This window comes from Ursus arctos, unplaced genomic scaffold, assembly GCF_023065955.2.
Source record: "Ursus arctos isolate Adak ecotype North America unplaced genomic scaffold, UrsArc2.0 scaffold_30, whole genome shotgun sequence".
Taxonomy (NCBI): Eukaryota; Metazoa; Chordata; class Mammalia; order Carnivora; family Ursidae; genus Ursus; species Ursus arctos.
The window spans coordinates 13266906-13291163 of record NW_026622986.1 but is presented as its reverse complement, the minus strand read 5'-3'; the positions used below and the strand labels follow the sequence as shown (position 1 = coordinate 13291163).

At 37.8% G+C, this 24258-nt stretch overlaps 1 protein-coding gene across 1 annotated transcript in view; it reads right to left on the bottom strand.

Moving 5' to 3' along the window:
- Positions 1 to 24258, bottom strand: part of LOC125280907 (ankyrin repeat domain-containing protein 26-like) — a 414415-nt gene that overhangs the window by 330489 nt on the left and 59668 nt on the right. Inside the window, exons 20-27 of the mRNA XM_057304708.1 lie at positions 21298 to 21424; positions 20939 to 20994; positions 15848 to 15974; positions 15490 to 15545; positions 10401 to 10527; positions 10042 to 10097; positions 4960 to 5086; positions 4601 to 4656 (exon numbers count right to left, since the gene is read on the bottom strand). Coding sequence (XP_057160691.1) covers positions 4601 to 4656; positions 4960 to 5086; positions 10042 to 10097; positions 10401 to 10527; positions 15490 to 15545; positions 15848 to 15974; positions 20939 to 20994; positions 21298 to 21424 — 732 coding nt within the window. The remainder of the gene's footprint in view (positions 1 to 4600; positions 4657 to 4959; positions 5087 to 10041; positions 10098 to 10400; positions 10528 to 15489; positions 15546 to 15847; positions 15975 to 20938; positions 20995 to 21297; positions 21425 to 24258) is intronic.

Here is a 24258-nt window from a genome sequence, read left to right as displayed (position 1 = left end):
AGGAGGGTGTGAAGGGCCTTCCAGAAAAGGTAGGAGGAGCAAAAGGATGAACTATGAAATAACACAGGAAGTGACGATAGCTAGAGAATGTGGCAAAACTGGAACACACTTTTTGGGAACGGGATACAGACATGTAATTGGAAAATCAGGACTGAACCAAAAAGGTGTCATGCTAGAATATGAACTTTCTCCTTCATGTCATGGGTATCCACCAAATAAGCGGAGAAGTTACATCATCACAAACATATTTAAAAAGGTCACTCTGACAGCAATGTCAAGATGAGCATAAAGGAACCAAAACCAGAAGAGCATTTCAAAATTATAGGTGAGGGGGTGAATTATGTTAATAAGATATGAAAAATGGTAAGCAGGGACAAAATTCTGAATGTGGTGAATGACTGAATGTGCTAAATTTTTTTTTTGTTTTTTAACTTATTTCTTTTTTAGATTTTTGTTGATTGATTGATTGATTGGTCAGGGAAAGAGAGAGAGAGCACAAGCAGGAGGAGTGGCAGGCAGAGAGAGAAGCCGGCTCCACGCTGAGCAAGGAGCCCAACCCGGGACTGGATCCCAGGATCCTGGGATCATGACCTGAGCTGAAGGCAGACACTTACTTAACCCACTGAGCCAGCCAGGTGTCGCTTTTCTAATTTAAATTCAATTAATTAACATATAATGTATTACTGGTTTCAGAGGTAGAGATGTGGTGATTGTTTTTTAAAAATTTATTTATTTATTTTTAGAGAGAGACAGTGTGCGCATGCAGGGGAAGGGGCAGAGGGAGAGGAAGAGAGAGAATCCTCAAGCAGACTCCCTACTGAGTATGGAGCCAGACATGGGGCTTGATATACCAGGACCCCGAGAACACGACCTGAGCCAGTCATGAGTCAGATGCTTAACCGAGTGAGCCACCCAGGTGCCCCTGGATATAGCAATTTCGGGGAAGTTTGGAGTCCAGGATTTTTCCTGCTTCAGTGTTTCGGTGGTGCCATACACTAGCGTGGGGAAAACAAATGACAGAGCAGATTACAAAAAGTCAGGGAAGTGGGAAAGGTCATAAACGATGTTTTCAATCCGGGACATACCAAATTTGAAGCACCCAGGAGACTTAAGAAGAAAGTTATAGACAAATACATTTGAAGTAGGAAAAAAATGACATTGCTCAGGAAAATATAATTAATATAATTACACATATTTAAATATAAATATAACAAAATATAATTGATATAAGTAAATAATGTAAACCTACACAGAACTCTGAAATTTTCAGAACAAAAATAAAGGTAGGGGGAAAAAGCCATGGGATTCAATATTTCAATTATATACTTCACATTAGTTTCAAGGATAGAAAATACACTTTTATTAACATAGGCAAGTTAATGGGCACCTGGGTGGCTCAGTTGGTTAAGCATCTGACTCTGGATTTTGGCTCAGGTCATGATCTCGGGTTTGTGAGACTGAGCCCCACATCAGGCTCCATGCTCAGTGGGAAGTCGGCTTCTCTCCCTCTCTCTTCCTCTCCCTCTTACCCTCTCCCCCCACCACACACTCCCTCTCTCTCTCTCGCTCTGAAATAAATAAAACTTTAGGAAAAAAACATACGCAGGCAAGTATTCATCTCTGTAATGAACAGCATTTTAAAGATTAATAAAAAGATTTAATCGCAAAACACCGATTTAAGATTTTATAAGAATACTCCTTTTTAAAAATCAATCTTAAAAAGATTTAAATTGTGGAAGAGAAATACTTATGGGATCACAGCATTTTGAGGCATTTTTAAGTACTACTATGATTTATGAAAAAAGATAAATCCCATTTTAAAATTCACATAGTTTTCTTCTGTGAACTGTGACTAGCAAACTAATAGCTCTAATTTCCTATCTACGAATACAAGACGGTAGTTAAGGACTGGAGAAAGAACCTAGTACTAACAAATTAATAATCATGACCATCCAAGCTGAATGTTTTAAAGACTCCAAATACATGTATGATTATCAAGCAGGGCCCAATATTCACATGAGGAAAGAAGAAAGGGACCAAAAAAATCCAATCACCAGTATTTCTGAGTTTCAGATTCGAAAGAATTCGCACGTTAAATTTAACAACTATGTGCGTGCCTGGCTGGCTCAGTCGGAAGAGTGTGTGACTCTTGATCTCAGGGTTGTGAGTTCAAGCCCCGTGTTGGGTATAGAGATTACTCAAAATTTTTAAAACCTAAAAAAACCCCCTAGAATTAACAACTAGGAATACTAAAGTTTCCTGGGAATAATATAAAATGTATCCACTATTGGAGATACTTGAAAAAGTAAAAATCATCTTCCAGAAATAATTCTGTACACTCTGTTGGCAACCTTTCCTTCCTTATGACTCTACGATGACAAATAGTTCATATTAGAAAAAAACTTATAAATTGTGAGTTCATTCATTTGATGTCTTTGTATGTATCTATTATATGCAGATATAATTAAAAATAAATAAATCAGAATCCGGAAACAATTTTCTCCTTTAACAGTGTTGCAGCTTAAAATTTATTTCATTTGCTGGATAAAGATTAAGAACCTCACTTACATAATCAGAAATTTCCGTTTTAATTAATGAAAAGACTACATAAAATGTTTACTTATTTCCTCTCTTTATTCTCAAAAAGATCTAAAACCTGCCAAGATTATACCACACAGTACGTTAAATTAGAAACCACAAGGAAGGGCACCTGGGTGGCTCAGTTGGTTAAGCGTCTGCCTTCAGCTCAGGTCATGATCCCAGGGTCCTGGGATCGAGTCCTGAATCAGGCTCCCTGCTCAGTGGGGTGTCTGCTTCTCCCTCTGCCCCTCCCCCTGCTTCTGTGTGCTCCAGCTCTCAATATCTCTCTCTCACTCTCTCGCACAAAATAAATAAATAAAATCTTCAAAAAAAAGAAAGAAAGGAAGGCAGAAAGGAACCAGAAGGAAGACAATGGCCAAAAATTCAAAATTCATAATAAATCTGATTAAGGTCTAACACAGATTTCACTTTGCATTATCTATAAACACAGATTTTGCTAAATTAAATATGAGATATCACACTTTATTAAAGTTAAAGGGATAAAATTTTCTTCCAGGCTTCATGAAAATCAGCTGTAAGTCATTCAGAAGAGTCTAAGCATTTGTATTACCTGACTTTGTTTTCTTAGTTTGCACTCAAAATAATCTCTACCCTATTTTATAATACAGACTATCTGCTCTCCCTTAGCCCCACTACTGCAATTGTGTTTTTGTAATACTCTCTCTCAACTCTTCAATCTTTACATTCATCTTGCCCTTCTTAAATGAATTCTTCCCCCCACCCCCTCCCTCATCTTCACCTCCATCTAGCTGTTCTTGCCAGTTGCTTTCTAATTCTTTACTTCCATACTGGCATACCTAAGAATTGTTCACTCCCACCAACCTTTATAAATCTCAATCCGGTACTTATCTCCCTGTTGTTATTACACTGTGTTCTCTTATGATCTTGAGGACTTCTAGCATATCTCTTGACTTCAAATATGGTGCGCACACCATTGTGTAGCACCTGCCTGTGCTAAGAGATCAGGCCCTTTTTATCCCCTTCTATAGTCTATCACCTTAGAATAGGCCATCATTAATTTATACTTGTTTCTACAAGTATGGCTGCCACAAAGATACTCAATGCATACTATTTTAACTATCTGAAATGGTTTTTAGCTATTAAAACATCAGTAAAGCAGGGGCGCCTGCATGGCTCAGTGGGTTCTGGGATCTAGCTCCATGTGCTCAGTGGGAAGCCTGCTTCTCCCTCTCCCTCTGCCCCCCTCCCCGCCCCCTGCTCATGCTCTCTTTCTCTCTCTCTCTCTCCCTCTCTCTCTGAAATAAATAAAATCTGTTTAAAAATAAATAAATACAACACCACTAAACCAAATTGTTATTACAATTCCAATGCTCCTTGTGAATCTACTTGACAGTCCAAATATAATACTTTCAGGGGCCCTGGATGGCTCAGCCGGTTGAGTGTCGAACTCTTCGAGTCAGTTGGGCTCTGCACTCAAGCGTGGATTCAGATTCAGATTCTCTCTCCCTCTCGCTCCCGCCCACTCACTCACTCTCTCAAATAAATAAATAAATTAATAAATATCTTTTAGAAATATGTGTATATATATAATACTTTCATGTCCCAGGCATTATCGTTTCAAGTTCCAAGCTATAAAAAACTATAATCCAAACTCTTTCTAGATCTCATTAGCAGCTTTGCACATCCATATACACCACAGAATCATACATTTGGCCCTAGGCTGGCCTGGACCAATTCTTTAGTTTTTTAGATATCTTAATTTCAAAACCCAAACTAATTCCTTTTCAGTTCTAAGCCTCAGTTTTCTCCAATAATACTACACAGCTTTTGTTAAGTTAAGCTTGCAAATTAGCAGAACTGTATTATGCTATATCATTATATTTACACATAATGATTTTGTCAATTACAGGTAAAAGGATAAGGAAATACTTTTTATGGGCAAACACACAGACAAGAGAGTAAAGCCTAAGTATTCCTTTCATGTTTTCACACCATCACTCAATGCTTATATTGTAAAACAAGAAGAAGAAAACAGTACCTCAGAATGCCAAGGTGATTCTCTATCTTCCTCTTCTCCCAATCCTATTACCATAACTACAAAATATAGTCACAGGTACATTAATGAGAACATGTATCATTATGAATTTCAAACATATATACAAGCCTATCCGTATTTAAGAATATTCCAATAATATAAAAGGGATAGGAGTAAGATTTTCAGAGCTGAAGTATTTTCAAGAAGAAAAAGTTGGTAGTCATCGGGATACTTATAAAGAAAGACAGCAAAAGAAAAATACCTTAATGAAATGGAAAACATATCTGGATCTACAGACTTACAGATTGTGATGTACTAGCACTTAAGCATAGAAAAAGATTCATAGATGTTCACTCACTCACCATCTCCATTATTTTTGGATGCTCTAGCAGCAGAAGTCAAGTTGTCATTAACTGTTTGCCCTTGTGGAGCACTTTCCATATCAATCCCGTTGTCCTTTTTCCCAATTGCTGATAGCACCTCTCCGTCCTATAAAAACAACACAAAACAAAACCCACCTTCAGAAAACATCACATTAATTCAATTGCTCGCTCACTCACTTACTCAAGAAAGACAAATACATACCGTCTCCGTCAAGTCATAGGCACTATCCTGGGACAAGTTGGAAATAGAAAGAAAAGACAGAGACTACCCTATATGCTAGTCGGACCAGAGATGGACGAAAACAGGTAAGAACACAGAGTATCATTTACTAGTTCTACAGGTGAGGTGAATGAAGCACAGCGAAGGCACAAAAGAGAAAACAGTTGTATGTGGGAAGCTCAGGAAGTGCTGCAAAGATAGGGCTGTATCTTGAAAGACAGACAAAGTGCACAAGGAGGGTGTGAAGGGCCTTCCAGAAAAGGTAGGAGGAGCAAAAGGATGAACTATGAAATAACACAGGAAGTGACGATAGCTAGAGAATGTGGCAAAACTGGAACACACTTTTTGGGAACGGGATACAGACATGTAATTGGAAAATCAGGACTGAACCAAAAAGGTGTCATGCTAGAATATGAACTTTCTCCTTCATGTCATGGGTATCCACCAAATAAGCGGAGAAGTTACATCATCACAAACATATTTAAAAAGGTCACTCTGACAGCAATGTCAAGATGAGCATAAAGGAACCAAAACCAGAAGAGCATTTCAAAATTATAGGTGAGGGGGTGAATTATGTTAATAAGATATGAAAAATGGTAAGCAGGGACAAAATTCTGAATGTGGTGAATGACTGAATGTGCTAAATTTTTTTTTTGTTTTTTAACTTATTTCTTTTTTAGATTTTTGTTGATTGATTGATTGATTGGTCAGGGAAAGAGAGAGAGAGCACAAGCAGGAGGAGTGGCAGGCAGAGAGAGAAGCCGGCTCCACGCTGAGCAAGGAGCCCAACCCGGGACTGGATCCCAGGATCCTGGGATCATGACCTGAGCTGAAGGCAGACACTTACTTAACCCACTGAGCCAGCCAGGTGTCGCTTTTCTAATTTAAATTCAATTAATTAACATATAATGTATTACTGGTTTCAGAGGTAGAGATGTGGTGATTGTTTTTTAAAAATTTATTTATTTATTTTTAGAGAGAGACAGTGTGCGCATGCAGGGGAAGGGGCAGAGGGAGAGGAAGAGAGAGAATCCTCAAGCAGACTCCCTACTGAGTATGGAGCCAGACATGGGGCTTGATATACCAGGACCCCGAGAACACGACCTGAGCCAGTCATGAGTCAGATGCTTAACCGAGTGAGCCACCCAGGTGCCCCTGGATATAGCAATTTCGGGGAAGTTTGGAGTCCAGGATTTTTCCTGCTTCAGTGTTTCGGTGGTGCCATACACTAGCGTGGGGAAAACAAATGACAGAGCAGATTACAAAAAGTCAGGGAAGTGGGAAAGGTCATAAACGATGTTTTCAATCCGGGACATACCAAATTTGAAGCACCCAGGAGACTTAAGAAGAAAGTTATAGACAAATACATTTGAAGTAGGAAAAAAATGACATTGCTCAGGAAAATATAATTAATATAATTACACATATTTAAATATAAATATAACAAAATATAATTGATATAAGTAAATAATGTAAACCTACACAGAACTCTGAAATTTTCAGAACAAAAATAAAGGTAGGGGGAAAAAGCCATGGGATTCAATATTTCAATTATATACTTCACATTAGTTTCAAGGATAGAAAATACACTTTTATTAACATAGGCAAGTTAATGGGCACCTGGGTGGCTCAGTTGGTTAAGCATCTGACTCTGGATTTTGGCTCAGGTCATGATCTCGGGTTTGTGAGACTGAGCCCCACATCAGGCTCCATGCTCAGTGGGAAGTCGGCTTCTCTCCCTCTCTCTTCCTCTCCCTCTTACCCTCTCCCCCCACCACACACTCCCTCTCTCTCTCTCGCTCTGAAATAAATAAAACTTTAGGAAAAAAACATACGCAGGCAAGTATTCATCTCTGTAATGAACAGCATTTTAAAGATTAATAAAAAGATTTAATCGCAAAACACCGATTTAAGATTTTATAAGAATACTCCTTTTTAAAAATCAATCTTAAAAGATTTAAATTGTGGAAGAGAAATACTTATGGGATCACAGCATTTTGAGGCATTTTTAAGTACTACTATGATTTATGAAAAAAGATAAATCCCATTTTAAAATTCACATAGTTTTCTTCTGTGAACTGTGACTAGCAAACTAATAGCTCTAATTTCCTATCTACGAATACAAGACGGTAGTTAAGGACTGGAGAAAGAACCTAGTACTAACAAATTAATAATCATGACCATCCAAGCTGAATGTTTTAAAGACTCCAAATACATGTATGATTATCAAGCAGGGCCCAATATTCACATGAGGAAAGAAGAAAGGGACCAAAAAAATCCAATCACCAGTATTTCTGAGTTTCAGATTCGAAAGAATTCGCACGTTAAATTTAACAACTATGTGCGTGCCTGGCTGGCTCAGTCGGAAGAGTGTGTGACTCTTGATCTCAGGGTTGTGAGTTCAAGCCCCGTGTTGGGTATAGAGATTACTCAAAATTTTTAAAACCTAAAAAAACCCCCTAGAATTAACAACTAGGAATACTAAAGTTTCCTGGGAATAATATAAAATGTATCCACTATTGGAGATACTTGAAAAAGTAAAAATCATCTTCCAGAAATAATTCTGTACACTCTGTTGGCAACCTTTCCTTCCTTATGACTCTACGATGACAAATAGTTCATATTAGAAAAAAACTTATAAATTGTGAGTTCATTCATTTGATGTCTTTGTATGTATCTATTATATGCAGATATAATTAAAAATAAATAAATCAGAATCCGGAAACAATTTTCTCCTTTAACAGTGTTGCAGCTTAAAATTTATTTCATTTGCTGGATAAAGATTAAGAACCTCACTTACATAATCAGAAATTTCCGTTTTAATTAATGAAAAGACTACATAAAATGTTTACTTATTTCCTCTCTTTATTCTCAAAAAGATCTAAAACCTGCCAAGATTATACCACACAGTACGTTAAATTAGAAACCACAAGGAAGGGCACCTGGGTGGCTCAGTTGGTTAAGCGTCTGCCTTCAGCTCAGGTCATGATCCCAGGGTCCTGGGATCGAGTCCTGAATCAGGCTCCCTGCTCAGTGGGGTGTCTGCTTCTCCCTCTGCCCCTCCCCCTGCTTCTGTGTGCTCCAGCTCTCAATATCTCTCTCTCACTCTCTCGCACAAAATAAATAAATAAAATCTTCAAAAAAAAGAAAGAAAGGAAGGCAGAAAGGAACCAGAAGGAAGACAATGGCCAAAAATTCAAAATTCATAATAAATCTGATTAAGGTCTAACACAGATTTCACTTTGCATTATCACAGATTTTGCTAAATTAAATATGAGATATCACACTTTATTAAAGTTAAAGGGATAAAATTTTCTTCCAGGCTTCATGAAAATCAGCTGTAAGTCATTCAGAAGAGTCTAAGCATTTGTATTACCTGACTTTGTTTTCTTAGTTTGCACTCAAAATAATCTCTACCCTATTTTATAATACAGACTATCTGCTCTCCCTTAGCCCCACTACTGCAATTGTGTTTTTGTAATACTCTCTCTCAACTCTTCAATCTTTACATTCATCTTGCCCTTCTTAAATGAATTCTTCCCCCCACCCCCTCCCTCATCTTCACCTCCATCTAGCTGTTCTTGCCAGTTGCTTTCTAATTCTTTACTTCCATACTGGCATACCTAAGAATTGTTCACTCCCACCAACCTTTATAAATCTCAATCCGGTACTTATCTCCCTGTTGTTATTACACTGTGTTCTCTTATGATCTTGAGGACTTCTAGCATATCTCTTGACTTCAAATATGGTGCGCACACCATTGTGTAGCACCTGCCTGTGCTAAGAGATCAGGCCCTTTTTATCCCCTTCTATAGTCTATCACCTTAGAATAGGCCATCATTAATTTATACTTGTTTCTACAAGTATGGCTGCCACAAAGATACTCAATGCATACTATTTTAACTATCTGAAATGGTTTTTAGCTATTAAAACATCAGTAAAGCAGGGGCGCCTGCATGGCTCAGTGGGTTCTGGGATCTAGCTCCATGTGCTCAGTGGGAAGCCTGCTTCTCCCTCTCCCTCTGCCCCCCTCCCCGCCCCCTGCTCATGCTCTCTTTCTCTCTCTCTCTCTCCCTCTCTCTCTGAAATAAATAAAATCTGTTTAAAAATAAATAAATACAACACCACTAAACCAAATTGTTATTACAATTCCAATGCTCCTTGTGAATCTACTTGACAGTCCAAATATAATACTTTCAGGGGCCCTGGATGGCTCAGCCGGTTGAGTGTCGAACTCTTCGAGTCAGCTGGGCTCTGCACTCAAGCGTGGATTCAGATTCAGATTCTCTCTCCCTCTCGCTCCCGCCCACTCACTCACTCTCTCAAATAAATAAATAAATAAATAAATAAATAAATAAATAAATATCTTTTAGAAATATGTGTATATATATAATAATTTCATGTCCCAGGCATTATCGTTTCAAGTTCCAAGCTATAAAAAACTATAATCCAAACTCTTTCTAGATCTCATTAGCAGCTTTGCACATCCATATACACCACAGAATCATACATTTGGCCCTAGGCTGGCCTGGACCAATTCTTTAGTTTTTTAGATATCTTAATTTCAAAACCCAAACTAATTCCTTTTCAGTTCTAAGCCTCAGTTTTCTCCAATAATACTACACAGCTTTTGTTAAGTTAAGCTTGCAAATTAGCAGAACTGTATTATGCTATATCATTATATTTACACATAATGATTTTGTCAATTACAGGTAAAAGGATAAGGAAATACTTTTTATGGGCAAACACACAGACAAGAGAGTAAAGCCTAAGCATTCCTTTCATGTTTTCACACCATCACTCAATGCTTATATTGTAAAACAAGAAGAAGAAAACAGTACCTCAGAATCCCAAGGTGATTCTCTATCTTCCTCTTCTCCCAATCCTATTACCATAACTACAAAATATAGTCACAGGTACATTAATGAGAACATGTATCATTATGAATTTCAAACATATATACAAGCCTATCCGTATTTAAGAATATTCCAATAATATAAAAGGGATAGGAGTAAGATTTTCAGAGCTGAAGTATTTTCAAGAAGAAAAAGTTGGTAGTCATCGGGATACTTATAAAGAAAGACAGCAAAAGAAAAATACCTTAATGAAATGGAAAACATATCTGGATCTACAGACTTACAGATTGTGATGTACCAGCACTTAAGCATAGAAAAAGATTCATAGATGTTCACTCACTCACCATCTCCATTATTTTTGGATGCTCTAGCAGCAGAAGTCAAGTTGTCATTAACTGTTTGCCCTTGTGGAGCACTTTCCATATCAATCCCATTGTCCTTTTTCCCAATTGCTGATAGCACCTCTCCGTCCTATAAAAACAACACAAAACAAAACCCACCTTCAGAAAACATCACATTAATTCAATTGCTCGCTCACTCACTTACTCAAGAAAGACAAATACATACCGTCTCCGTCAAGTCATAGGCACTATCCTGGGACAAGTTGGAAATAGAAAGAAAAGACAGAGACTACCCTATATGCTAGTCGGACCAGAGATGGACGAAAACAGGTAAGAACACAGAGTATCATTTACTAGTTCTACAGGTGAGGTGAATGAAGCACAGCGAAGGCACAAAAGAGAAAACAGTTGTATGTGGGAAGCTCAGGAAGTGCTGCAAAGATAGGGCTGTATCTTGAAAGACAGACAAAGTGCACAAGGAGGGTGTGAAGGGCCTTCTAGAAAAGGTAGGAGGAGCAAAAGGATGAACTATGAAATAACACAGGAAGTGACGATAGCTAGAGAATGTGGCAAAACTGGAACACACTTTTTGGGAACGGGATACAGACATGTAATTGGAAAATCAGGACTGAACCAAAAAGGTGTCATGCTAGAATATGAACTTTCTCCTTCATGTCATGGGTATCCACCAAATAAGCGGAGAAGTTACATCATCACAAACATATTTAAAAAGGTCACTCTGACAGCAATGTCAAGATGAGCATAAAGGAACCAAAACCAGAAGAGCATTTCAAAATTATAGGTGAGGGGGTGAATTATGTTAATAAGATATGAAAAATGGTAAGCAGGGACAAAATTCTGAATGTGGTGAATGACTGAATGTGCTAAATTTTTTTTTGTTTTTTAACTTATTTCTTTTTTAGATTTTTGTTGATTGATTGATTGATTGGTCAGGGAAAGAGAGAGAGAGCACAAGCAGGAGGAGTGGCAGGCAGAGAGAGAAGCCGGCTCCACGCTGAGCAAGGAGCCCAACCCGGGACTGGATCCCAGGATCCTGGGATCATGACCTGAGCTGAAGGCAGACACTTACTTAACCCACTGAGCCAGCCAGGTGTCGCTTTTCTAATTTAAATTCAATTAATTAACATATAATGTATTACTGGTTTCAGAGGTAGAGATGTGGTGATTGTTTTTTAAAAATTTATTTATTTATTTTTAGAGAGAGACAGTGTGCGCATGCAGGGGAAGGGGCAGAGGGAGAGGAAGAGAGAGAATCCTCAAGCAGACTCCCTACTGAGTATGGAGCCAGACATGGGGCTTGATATACCAGGACCCCGAGAACACGACCTGAGCCAGTCATGAGTCAGATGCTTAACCGAGTGAGCCACCCAGGTGCCCCTGGATATAGCAATTTCGGGGAAGTTTGGAGTCCAGGATTTTTCCTGCTTCAGTGTTTCGGTGGTGCCATACACTAGCGTGGGGAAAACAAATGACAGAGCAGATTACAAAAAGTCAGGGAAGTGGGAAAGGTCATAAACGATGTTTTCAATCCGGGACATACCAAATTTGAAGCACCCAGGAGACTTAAGAAGAAAGTTATAGACAAATACATTTGAAGTAGGAAAAAAATGACATTGCTCAGGAAAATATAATTAATATAATTACACATATTTAAATATAAATATAACAAAATATAATTGATATAAGTAAATAATGTAAACCTACACAGAACTCTGAAATTTTCAGAACAAAAATAAAGGTAGGGGGAAAAAGCCATGGGATTCAATATTTCAATTATATACTTCACATTAGTTTCAAGGATAGAAAATACACTTTTATTAACATAGGCAAGTTAATGGGCACCTGGGTGGCTCAGTTGGTTAAGCATCTGACTCTGGATTTTGGCTCAGGTCATGATCTCGGGTTTGTGAGACTGAGCCCCACATCAGGCTCCATGCTCAGTGGGAAGTCGGCTTCTCTCCCTCTCTCTTCCTCTCCCTCTTACCCTCTCCCCCCACCACACACTCCCTCTCTCTCTCTCGCTCTGAAATAAATAAAACTTTAGGAAAAAAACATACGCAGGCAAGTATTCATCTCTGTAATGAACAGCATTTTAAAGATTAATAAAAAGATTTAATCGCAAAACACCGATTTAAGATTTTATAAGAATACTCCTTTTTAAAAATCAATCTTAAAAGATTTAAATTGTGGAAGAGAAATACTTATGGGATCACAGCATTTTGAGGCATTTTTAAGTACTACTATGATTTATGAAAAAAGATAAATCCCATTTTAAAATTCACATAGTTTTCTTCTGTGAACTGTGACTAGCAAACTAATAGCTCTAATTTCCTATCTACGAATACAAGACGGTAGTTAAGGACTGGAGAAAGAACCTAGTACTAACAAATTAATAATCATGACCATCCAAGCTGAATGTTTTAAAGACTCCAAATACATGTATGATTATCAAGCAGGGCCCAATATTCACATGAGGAAAGAAGAAAGGGACCAAAAAAATCCAATCACCAGTATTTCTGAGTTTCAGATTCGAAAGAATTCGCACGTTAAATTTAACAACTATGTGCGTGCCTGGCTGGCTCAGTCGGAAGAGTGTGTGACTCTTGATCTCAGGGTTGTGAGTTCAAGCCCCGTGTTGGGTACAGAGATTACTCAAAATTTTTAAAACCTAAAAAAAACCCCAAGAATTAACAACTAGGAATACTAAAGTTTCCTGGGAATAATATAAAATGTATCCACTATTGGAGATACTTGAAAAAGTAAAAATCATCTTCCAGAAATAATTCTGTACACTCTGTTGGCAACCTTTCCTTCCTTATGACTCTACGATGACAAATAGTTCATATTAGAAAAAAACTTATAAATTGTGAGTTCATTCATTTGATGTCTTTGTATGTATCTATTATATGCAGATATAATTAAAAATAAATAAATCAGAAACCAGAAACAATTTTCTCCTTTAAGACTGTTGCAGCTTAAAATTTATTTCATTTGCTGGATAAAGATTAAGAACCTCACTTACATAATCAGAAATTTCCGTTTTAATTAATGAAAAGACTACATAAAATGTTTACTTATTTCCTCTCTTTATTCTCAAAAAGATCTAAAACCTGCCAAGATTATACCACACAGTACGTTAAATTAGAAACCACAAGGAAGGGCACCTGGGTGGCTCAGTTGGTTAAGCGTCTGCCTTCAGCTCAGGTCATGATCCCAGGGTCCTGGGATCGAGTCCTGAATCAGGCTCCCTGCTCAGTGGGGTGTCTGCTTCTCCCTCTGCCCCTCCCCCTGCTTCTGTGTGCTCCAGCTCTCAATATCTCTCTCTCACTCTCTCGCACAAAATAAATAAATAAAATCTTCAAAAAAAAGAAAGAAAGGAAGGCAGAAAGGAACCAGAAGGAAGACAATGGCCAAAAATTCAAAATTCATAATAAATCTGATTAAGGTCTAACACAGATTTCACTTTGCATTATCACAGATTTTGCTAAATTAAATATGAGATATCACACTTTATTAAAGTTAAAGGGATAAAATTTTCTTCCAGGCTTCATGAAAATCAGCTGTAAGTCATTCAGAAGAGTCTAAGCATTTGTATTACCTGACTTTGTTTTCTTAGTTTGCACTCAAAATAATCTCTACCCTATTTTATAATACAGACTATCTGCTCTCCCTTAGCCCCACTACTGCAATTGTGTTTTTGTAATACTCTCTCTCAACTCTTCAATCTTTACATTCATCTTGCCCTTCTTAAATGAATTCTTCCCCCCACCCCCTCCCTCATCTTCACCTCCATCTAGCTGTTCTTGCCAGTTGCTTTCTAATTCTTTACTTCCATACTGGCATACCTAAGAATTGTTCACTCCCACCAACCTTTATAAATCTCAATCCGGTACTTATCTCCCTGTTGTTATTACACTGTGTTCTCTTATGATCTTGAGGACTTCTAGCATATCTCTTGACTTCAAATATGGTGCGCACACCATTGTGTAGCACCTGCCTGTGCTAAGAGATCAGGCCCTTTTTATCCCCTTCTATAGTCTATCACCTTAGAATAGGCCATCATTAATTTATACTTGTTTCTACAAGTATGGCTGCCACAAAGATACTCAATGCATACTATTTTAACTATCTGAAATGGTTTTTAGCTATTAAAACATCAGTAAAGCAGGGGCGCCTGCATGGCTCAGTGGGTTCTGGGATCTAGCTCCATGTGCTCAGTGGGAAGCCTGCTTCTCCCTCTCCCTCTGCCCCCCTCCCCGCCCCCTGCTCATGCTCTCTTTCTCTCTCTCTCTCTCCCTCTCTCTCTGAAATAAATAAAATCTGTTTAAAAATAAATAAATACAACACCACTAAACCAAATTGTTATTACAATTCCAATGCTCCTTGTGAATCTACTTGACAGTCCAAATATAATACTTTCAGGGGCCCTGGATGGCTCAGCCGGTTGAGTGTCGAACTCTTCGAGTCAGTTGGGCTCTGCACTCAAGCGTGGATTCAGATTCAGATTCTCTCTCCCTCTCGCTCCCGCCCACTCACTCACTCTCTCAAATAAATAAATAAATAAATAAATAAATAAATAAATAAATAAATAAATATCTTTTAGAAATATGTGTATATATATAATACTTTCATGTCCCAGGCATTATCGTTTCAAGTTCCAAGCTATAAAAAACTATAATCCAAACTCTTTCTAGATCTCATTAGCAGCTTTGCACATCCATATACACCACAGAATCATACATTTGGCCCTAGGCTGGCCTGGACCAATTCTTTAGTTTTTTAGATATCTTAATTTCAAAACCCAAACTAATTCCTTTTCAGTTCTAAGCCTCAGTTTTCTCCAATAATACTACACAGCTTTTGTTAAGTTAAGCTTGCAAATTAGCAGAACTGTATTATGCTATATCATTATATTTACACATAATGATTTTGTCAATTACAGGTAAAAGGATAAGGAAATACTTTTTATGGGCAAACACACAGACAAGAGAGTAAAGCCTAAGCATTCCTTTCATGTTTTCACACCATCACTCAATGCTTATATTGTAAAACAAGAAGAAGAAAACAGTACCTCAGAATCCCAAGGTGATTCTCTATCTTCCTCTTCTCCCAATCCTATTACCATAACTACAAAATATAGTCACAGGTACATTAATGAGAACATGTATCATTATGAATTTCAAACATATATACAAGCCTATCCGTATTTAAGAATATTCCAATAATATAAAAGGGATAGGAGTAAGATTTTCAGAGCTGAAGTATTTTCAAGAAGAAAAAATTGGTAGTCATCGGATACTTATAAAGAAAGACAGCAAAAGAAAAATACCTTAATGAAATGGAAAACATATCTGGATCTACAGACTTACAGATTGTGATGTACCAGCACTTAAGCATAGAAAAAGATTCATAGATGTTCACTCACTCACCATCTCGATTATTTTTGGATGCTCTAGCAGCAGAAGTCAAGTTGTCATTAACTGTTTGCCCTTGTGGAGCACTTTCCATATCAATCCCATTGTCCTTTTCCCCAATTGCTGATAGCACCTCTCCGTCCTATAAAAACAACACAAAACAAAACCCACCTTCAGAAAACATCACATTAATTCAATTGCTCGCTCACTCACTTACTCAAGAAAGACAAATACATACCGTCTCCGTCAAGTCATAGGCACTATCCTGGGACAAGTTGGAAATAGAAAGAAAAGACAGAGACTACCCTATATGCTAGTCGGACCAGAGATGGACGAAAACAGGTAAGAACACAGAGTATCATTTACTAGTTCTACAGGTGAGGTGAATGAAGCACAGCGAAGGCACAAAAGAGAAAACAGTTGTATGTGGGAAGCTCAGGAAGTGCTGCAAAGATAGGGCTGTATCTTGAAAGACAGACAAAGTGCACAAGGAGGGTGTGAAAGGCCTTCTAGAAAAGGTAGGAGGAGCAAAAGGATGAACTATGAAATAACACAGGAAGTGACGATAGCTAGAGAATGTGGCAAAACTGGAACACACTTTTTGGGAATGGGATACAGACATGTAATTGGAAAATCAGGACTGAACCAAAAAGGTGTCATGCTAGAATATGAACTTTCTCCTTCATGTCATGGGTATCCACCAAATAAGCGGAGAAGTTACATCATCACAAACATATTTAAAAAGGTCACTCTGACAGCAATGTCAAGATGAGCATAAAGGAACCAAAACCAGAAGAGCATTTCAAAATTATAGGTGAGGGGGTGAATTATGGTAATAAGATATGAAAAATGGTAAGCAGGGACAAAATACTGAATGTGGTGAATGACTGAATGTGCTAAATTTTTTTTTGTTTTTTAACTTATTTCTTTTTTAATTTTTTGTTGATTGATTGATTGATTGATTGGTCAGGGAAAGAGAGAGAGAGCACAAGCAGGAGGAGTGGCAGGCAGAGAGAGAAGCCGGCTCCACGCTGAGCAAGGAGCCCAACCCGGGACTGGATCCCAGGATCCTGGGATCATGACCTGAGCTGAAGGCAGACACTTACTTAACCCACTGAGCCAGCCAGGTGTCGCTTTTCTAATTTAAATTCAATTAATTAACATATAATGTATTACTGGTTTCAGAGGTAGAGATGTGGTGATTGTTTTTTAAAAATTTATTTATTTATTTTTAGAGAGAGACAGTGTGCGCATGCAGGGGAAGGGGCAGAGGGAGAGGAAGAGAGAGAATCCTCAAGCAGACTCCCTACTGAGTATGGAGCCAGACATGGGGCTTGATATACCAGGACCCCGAGAACACGACCTGAGCCAGTCATGAGTCAGATGCTTAACCGAGTGAGCCACCCAGGTGCCCCTGGATATAGCAATTTCGGGGAAGTTTGGAGTCCAGGATTTTTCCTGCTTCAGTGTTTCGGTGGTGCCATACACTAGCGTGGGGAAAACAAATGACAGAGCAGATTACAAAAAGTCAGGGAAGTGGGAAAGGTCATAAACGATGTTTTCAATCCGGGACATACCAAATTTGAAGCACCCAGGAGACTTAAGAAGAAAGTTATAGACAAATACATTTGAAGTAGGAAAAAAATGACATTGCTCAGGAAAATATAATTAATATAATTACACATATTTAAATATAAATATAACAAAATATAATTGATATAAGTAAATAATGTAAACCTACACAGAACTCTGAAATTTTCAGAACAAAAATAAAGGTAGGGGGAAAAAGCCATGGGATTCAATATTTCAATTATATACTTCACATTAGTTTCAAGGATAGAAAATACACTTTTATTAACATAGGCAAGTTAATGGGCACCTGGGTGGCTCAGTTGGTTAAGCATCTGACTCTGGATTTTGGCTCAGGTCATGATCTCGGGTTTGTGAGACTGAGCCCCACATCAGGCTCCATGCTCAGTGGGAAGTCGGCTTCTCTCCCTCTCTCTTCCTCTCCCTCTTACCCTCTCCCCCCACCACACACTCCCTCTCTCTCTCTCGCTCTGAAATAAATAAAACTTTAGGAAAAAAACATACGCAGGCAAGTATTCATCTCTGTAATGAACAGCATTTTAAAGATTAATAAAAAGATTTAATCGCAAAACACCGATTTAAGATTTTATAAGAATACTCCTTTTTAAAAATCAATCTTAAAAGATTTAAATTGTGGAAGAGAAATACTTATGGGATCACAGCATTTTGAGGCATTTTTAAGTACTACTATGATTTATGAAAAAAGATAAATCCCATTTTAAAATTCACATAGTTTTCTTCTGTGAACTGTGACTAGCAAACTAATAGCTCTAATTTCCTATCTACGAATACAAGACGGTAGTTAAGGACTGGAGAAAGAACCTAGTACTAACAAATTAATAATCATGACCATCCAAGCTGAATGTTTTAAAGACTCCAAATACATGTATGATTATCAAGCAGGGCCCAATATTCACATGAGGAAAGAAGAAAGGGACCAAAAAAATCCAATCACCAGTATTTCTGAGTTTCAGATTCGAAAGAATTCGCACGTTAAATTTAACAACTATGTGCGTGCCTGGCTGGCTCAGTCGGAAGAGTGTGTGACTCTTGATCTCAGGGTTGTGAGTTCAAGCCCCGTGTTGGGTATAGAGATTACTCAAAATTTTTAAAACCTAAAAAAACCCCCTAGAATTAACAACTAGGAATACTAAAGTTTCCTGGGAATAATATAAAATGTATCCACTATTGGAGATACTTGAAAAAGTAAAAATCATCTTCCAGAAATAATTCTGTACACTCTGTTGGCAACCTTTCCTTCCTTATGACTCTACGATGACAAATAGTTCATATTAGAAAAAAACTTATAAATTGTGAGTTCATTCATTTGATGTCTTTGTATGTATCTATTATATGCAGATATAATTAAAAATAAATAAATCAGAATCCGGAAACAATTTTCTCCTTTAACAGTGTTGCAGCTTAAAATTTATTTCATTTGCTGGATAAAGATTAAGAACCTCACTTACATAATCAGAAATTTCCGTTTTAATTAATGAAAAGACTACATAAAATGTTTACTTATTTCCTCTCTTTATTCTCAAAAAGATCTAAAACCTGCCAAGATTATACCACACAGTACGTTAAATTAGAAACCACAAGGAAGGGCACCTGGGTGGCTCAGTTGGTTAAGCGTCTGCCTTCAGCTCAGGTCATGATCCCAGGGTCCTGGGATCGAGTCCTGAATCAGGCTCCCTGCTCAGTGGGGTGTCTGCTTCTCCCTCTGCCCCTCCCCCTGCTTCTGTGTGCTCCAGCTCTCAATATCTCTCTCTCACTCTCTCGCACAAAATAAATAAATAAAATCTTCAAAAAAAAGAAAGAAAGGAAGGCAGAAAGGAACCAGAAGGAAGACAATGGCCAAAAATTCAAAATTCATAATAAATCTGATTAAGGTCTAACACAGATTTCACTTTGCATTATCTATAAACACAGATTTTGCTAAATTAAATATGAGATATCACACTTTATTAAAGTTAAAGGGATAAAATTTTCTTCCAGGCTTCATGAAAATCAGCTGTAAGTCATTCAGAAGAGTCTAAGCATTTGTATTACCTGACTTTGTTTTCTTAGTTTGCACTCAAAATAATCTCTACCCTATTTTATAATACAGACTATCTGCTCTCCCTTAGCCCCACTACTGCAATTGTGTTTTTGTAATACTCTCTCTCAACTCTTCAATCTTTACATTCATCTTGCCCTTCTTAAATGAATTCTTCCCCCCACCCCCTCCCTCATCTTCACCTCCATCTAGCTGTTCTTGCCAGTTGCTTTCTAATTCTTTACTTCCATACTGGCATACCTAAGAATTGTTCACTCCCACCAACCTTTATAAATCTCAATCCGGTACTTATCTCCCTGTTGTTATTACACTGTGTTCTCTTATGATCTTGAGGACTTCTAGCATATCTCTTGACTTCAAATATGGTGCGCACACCATTGTGTAGCACCTGCCTGTGCTAAGAGATCAGGCCCTTTTTATCCCCTTCTATAGTCTATCACCTTAGAATAGGCCATCATTAATTTATACTTGTTTCTACAAGTATGGCTGCCACAAAGATACTCAATGCATACTATTTTAACTATCTGAAATGGTTTTTAGCTATTAAAACATCAGTAAAGCAGGGGCGCCTGCATGGCTCAGTGGGTTCTGGGATCTAGCTCCATGTGCTCAGTGGGAAGCCTGCTTCTCCCTCTCCCTCTGCCCCCCCTCCCCGCCCCCTGCTCATGCTCTCTTTCTCTCTCTCTCTCCCTCTCTCTCTGAAATAAATAAAATCTGTTTAAAAATAAATAAATACAACACCACTAAACCAAATTGTTATTACAATTCCAATGCTCCTTGTGAATCTACTTGACAGTCCAAATATAATACTTTCAGGGGCCCTGGATGGCTCAGCCGGTTGAGTGTCGAACTCTTCGAGTCAGTTGGGCTCTGCACTCAAGCGTGGATTCAGATTCAGATTCTCTCTCCCTCTCGCTCCCGCCCACTCACTCACTCTCTCAAATAAATAAATAAATAAATAAATAAATAAATAAATAAATATCTTTTAGAAATATGTGTATATATATAATACTTTCATGTCCCAGGCATTATCGTTTCAAGTTCCAAGCTATAAAAAACTATAATCCAAACTCTTTCTAGATCTCATTAGCAGCTTTGCACATCCATATACACCACAGAATCATACATTTGGCCCTAGGCTGGCCTGGACCAATTCTTTAGTTTTTTAGATATCTTAATTTCAAAACCCAAACTAATTCCTTTTCAGTTCTAAGCCTCAGTTTTCTCCAATAATACTACACAGCTTTTGTTAAGTTAAGCTTGCAAATTAGCAGAACTGTATTATGCTATATCATTATATTTACACATAATGATTTTGTCAATTACAGGTAAAAGGATAAGGAAATACTTTTTATGGGCAAACACACAGACAAGAGAGTAAAGCCTAAGCATTCCTTTCATGTTTTCACACCATCACTCAATGCTTATATTGTAAAACAAGAAGAAGAAAACAGTACCTCAGAATCCCAAGGTGATTCTCTATCTTCCTCTTCTCCCAATCCTATTACCATAACTACAAAATATAGTCACAGGTACATTAATGAGAACATGTATCATTATGAATTTCAAACATATATACAAGCCTATCCGTATTTAAGAATATTCCAATAATATAAAAGGGATAGGAGTAAGATTTTCAGAGCTGAAGTATTTTCAAGAAGAAAAAGTTGGTAGTCATCGGGATACTTATAAAGAAAGACAGCAAAAGAAAAATACCTTAATGAAATGGAAAACATATCTGGATCTACAGACTTACAGATTGTGATGTACCAGCACTTAAGCATAGAAAAAGATTCATAGATGTTCACTCACTCACCATCTCCATTATTTTTGGATGCTCTAGCAGCAGAAGTCAAGTTGTCATTAACTGTTTGCCCTTGTGGAGCACTTTCCATATCAATCCCATTGTCCTTTTTCCCAATTGCTGATAGCACCTCTCCGTCCTATAAAAACAACACAAAACAAAACCCACCTTCAGAAAACATCACGTTAATTCAATTGCTCGCTCACTCACTTACTCAAGAAAGACAAATACATACCGTCTCCGTCAAGCCATAGGCACTATCCTGGGACAAGTTGGAAATAGAAAGAAAAGACAGAGACTACCCTATATGCTAGTAGGACCAGAGATGGACGAAAACAGGTAAGAACACAGAGTATCATTTACTAGTTCTACAGGTGAGGTGAATGAAGCACAGCGAAGGCACAAAAGAGAAAACAGTTGTATGTGGGAAGCTCAGGAAGTGCTGCAAAGATAGGGCTGTATCTTGAAAGACAGACAAAGTGCACAAGGAGGGTGTGAAGGGCCTTCTAGAAAAGGTAGGAGGAGCAAAAGGATGAACTATGAAATAACACAGGAAGTGATGATAGCTAGAGAATGTGGCAAAACTGGAACACACTTTTTGGGAATGGGATACAGACATGTAATTGGAAAATCAGGACTGAACCAAAAAGGTGTCATGCTAGAATATGAACTTTCTCCTTCATGTCATGGGTATCCACCAAATAAGCGGAGAAGTTACATCATCACAAACATATTTAAAAAGGTCACTCTGACAGCAATGTCAAGATGAGCATAAAGGAACCAAAACCAGAAGAGCATTTCAAAATTATAGGTGAGGGGGTGAATTATGGTAATAAGATATGAAAAATGGTAAGCAGGGACAAAATACTGAATGTGGTGAATGACTGAATGTGCTAAATTTTTTTTTGTTTTTTAACTTATTTCTTTTTTAAATTTTTGTTGATTGATTGATTGATTGATTGGTCAGGGAGAGAGAGAGAGCACAAGCAGGAGGAGTGGCAGGCAGAGAGAGAAGCCGGCTCCACGCTGAGCAAGGAGCCCAACCCGGGACTGGATCCCAGGATCCTGGGATCATGACCTGAGCTGAAGGCAGACACTTACTTAACCCACTGAGCCAGCCAGGTGTCGCTTTTCTAATTTAAATTCAATTAATTAACATATAATGTATTACTGGTTTCAGAGGTAGAGATGTGGTGATTGTTTTTTAAAAATTTATTTATTTATTTTTAGAGAGAGACAGTGTGCGCATGCAGGGGAAGGGGCAGAGGGAGAGGAAGAGAGAGAATCCTCAAGCAGACTCCCTACTGAGTATGGAGCCAGACATGGGGCTTGATATACCAGGACCCCGAGAACACGACCTGAGCCAGTCATGAGTCAGATGCTTAACCGAGTGAGCCACCCAGGTGCCCCTGGATATAGCAATTTCGGGGAAGTTTGGAGTCCAGGATTTTTCCTGCTTCAGTGTTTCGGTGGTGCCATACACTAGCATGGGGAAAACAAATGACAGAGCAGATTACAAAAAGTCAGGGAAGTGGGAAAGGTCATAAACGATGTTTTCAATCCGGGACATACCAAATTTGAAGCACCCAGGAGACTTAAGAAGAAAGTTATAGACAAATACATTTGAAGTAGGAAAAAAATGACATTGCTCAGGAAAATATAATTAATATAATTACACATATTTAAATATAAATATAACAAAATATAATTGATATAAGTAAATAATGTAAACCTACACAGAACTCTGAAATTTTCAGAACAAAAATAAAGGTAGGGGGAAAAAGCCATGGGATTCAATATTTCAATTATATACTTCACATTAGTTTCAAGGATAGAAAATACACTTTTATTAACATAGGCAAGTTAATGGGCACCTGGGTGGCTCAGTTGGTTAAGCATCTGACTCTGGATTTTGGCTCAGGTCATGATCTCGGGTTTGTGAGACTGAGCCCCACATCAGGCTCCATGCTCAGTGGGAAGTCGGCTTCTCTCCCTCTCTCTTCCTCTCCCTCTTACCCTCTCCCCCCACCACACACTCCCTCTCTCTCTCTCGCTCTGAAATAAATAAAACTTTAGGAAAAAAACATACGCAGGCAAGTATTCATCTCTGTAATGAACAGCATTTTAAAGATTAATAAAAAGATTTAATCGCAAAACACCGATTTAAGATTTTATAAGAATACTCCTTTTTAAAAATCAATCTTAAAAAGATTTAAATTGTGGAAGAGAAATACTTATGGGATCACAGCATTTTGAGGCATTTTTAAGTACTACTATGATTTATGAAAAAAGATAAATCCCATTTTAAAATTCACATAGTTTTCTTCTGTGAACTGTGACTAGCAAACTAATAGCTCTAATTTCCTATCTACGAATACAAGACGGTAGTTAAGGACTGGAGAAAGAACCTAGTACTAACAAATTAATAATCATGACCATCCAAGCTGAATGTTTTAAAGACTCCAAATACATGTATGATTATCAAGCAGGGCCCAATATTCACATGAGGAAAGAAGAAAGGGACCAAAAAAATCCAATCACCAGTATTTCTGAGTTTCAGATTCGAAAGAATTCGCACGTTAAATTTAACAACTATGTGCGTGCCTGGCTGGCTCAGTCGGAAGAGTGTGTGACTCTTGATCTCAGGGTTGTGAGTTCAAGCCCCGTGTTGGGTATAGAGATTACTCAAAATTTTTAAAACCTAAAAAAACCCCCTAGAATTAACAACTAGGAATACTAAAGTTTCCTGGGAATAATATAAAATGTATCCACTATTGGAGATACTTGAAAAAGTAAAAATCATCTTCCAGAAATAATTCTGTACACTCTGTTGGCAACCTTTCCTTCCTTATGACTCTACGATGACAAATAGTTCATATTAGAAAAAAACTTATAAATTGTGAGTTCATTCATTTGATGTCTTTGTATGTATCTATTATATGCAGATATAATTAAAAATAAATAAATCAGAAT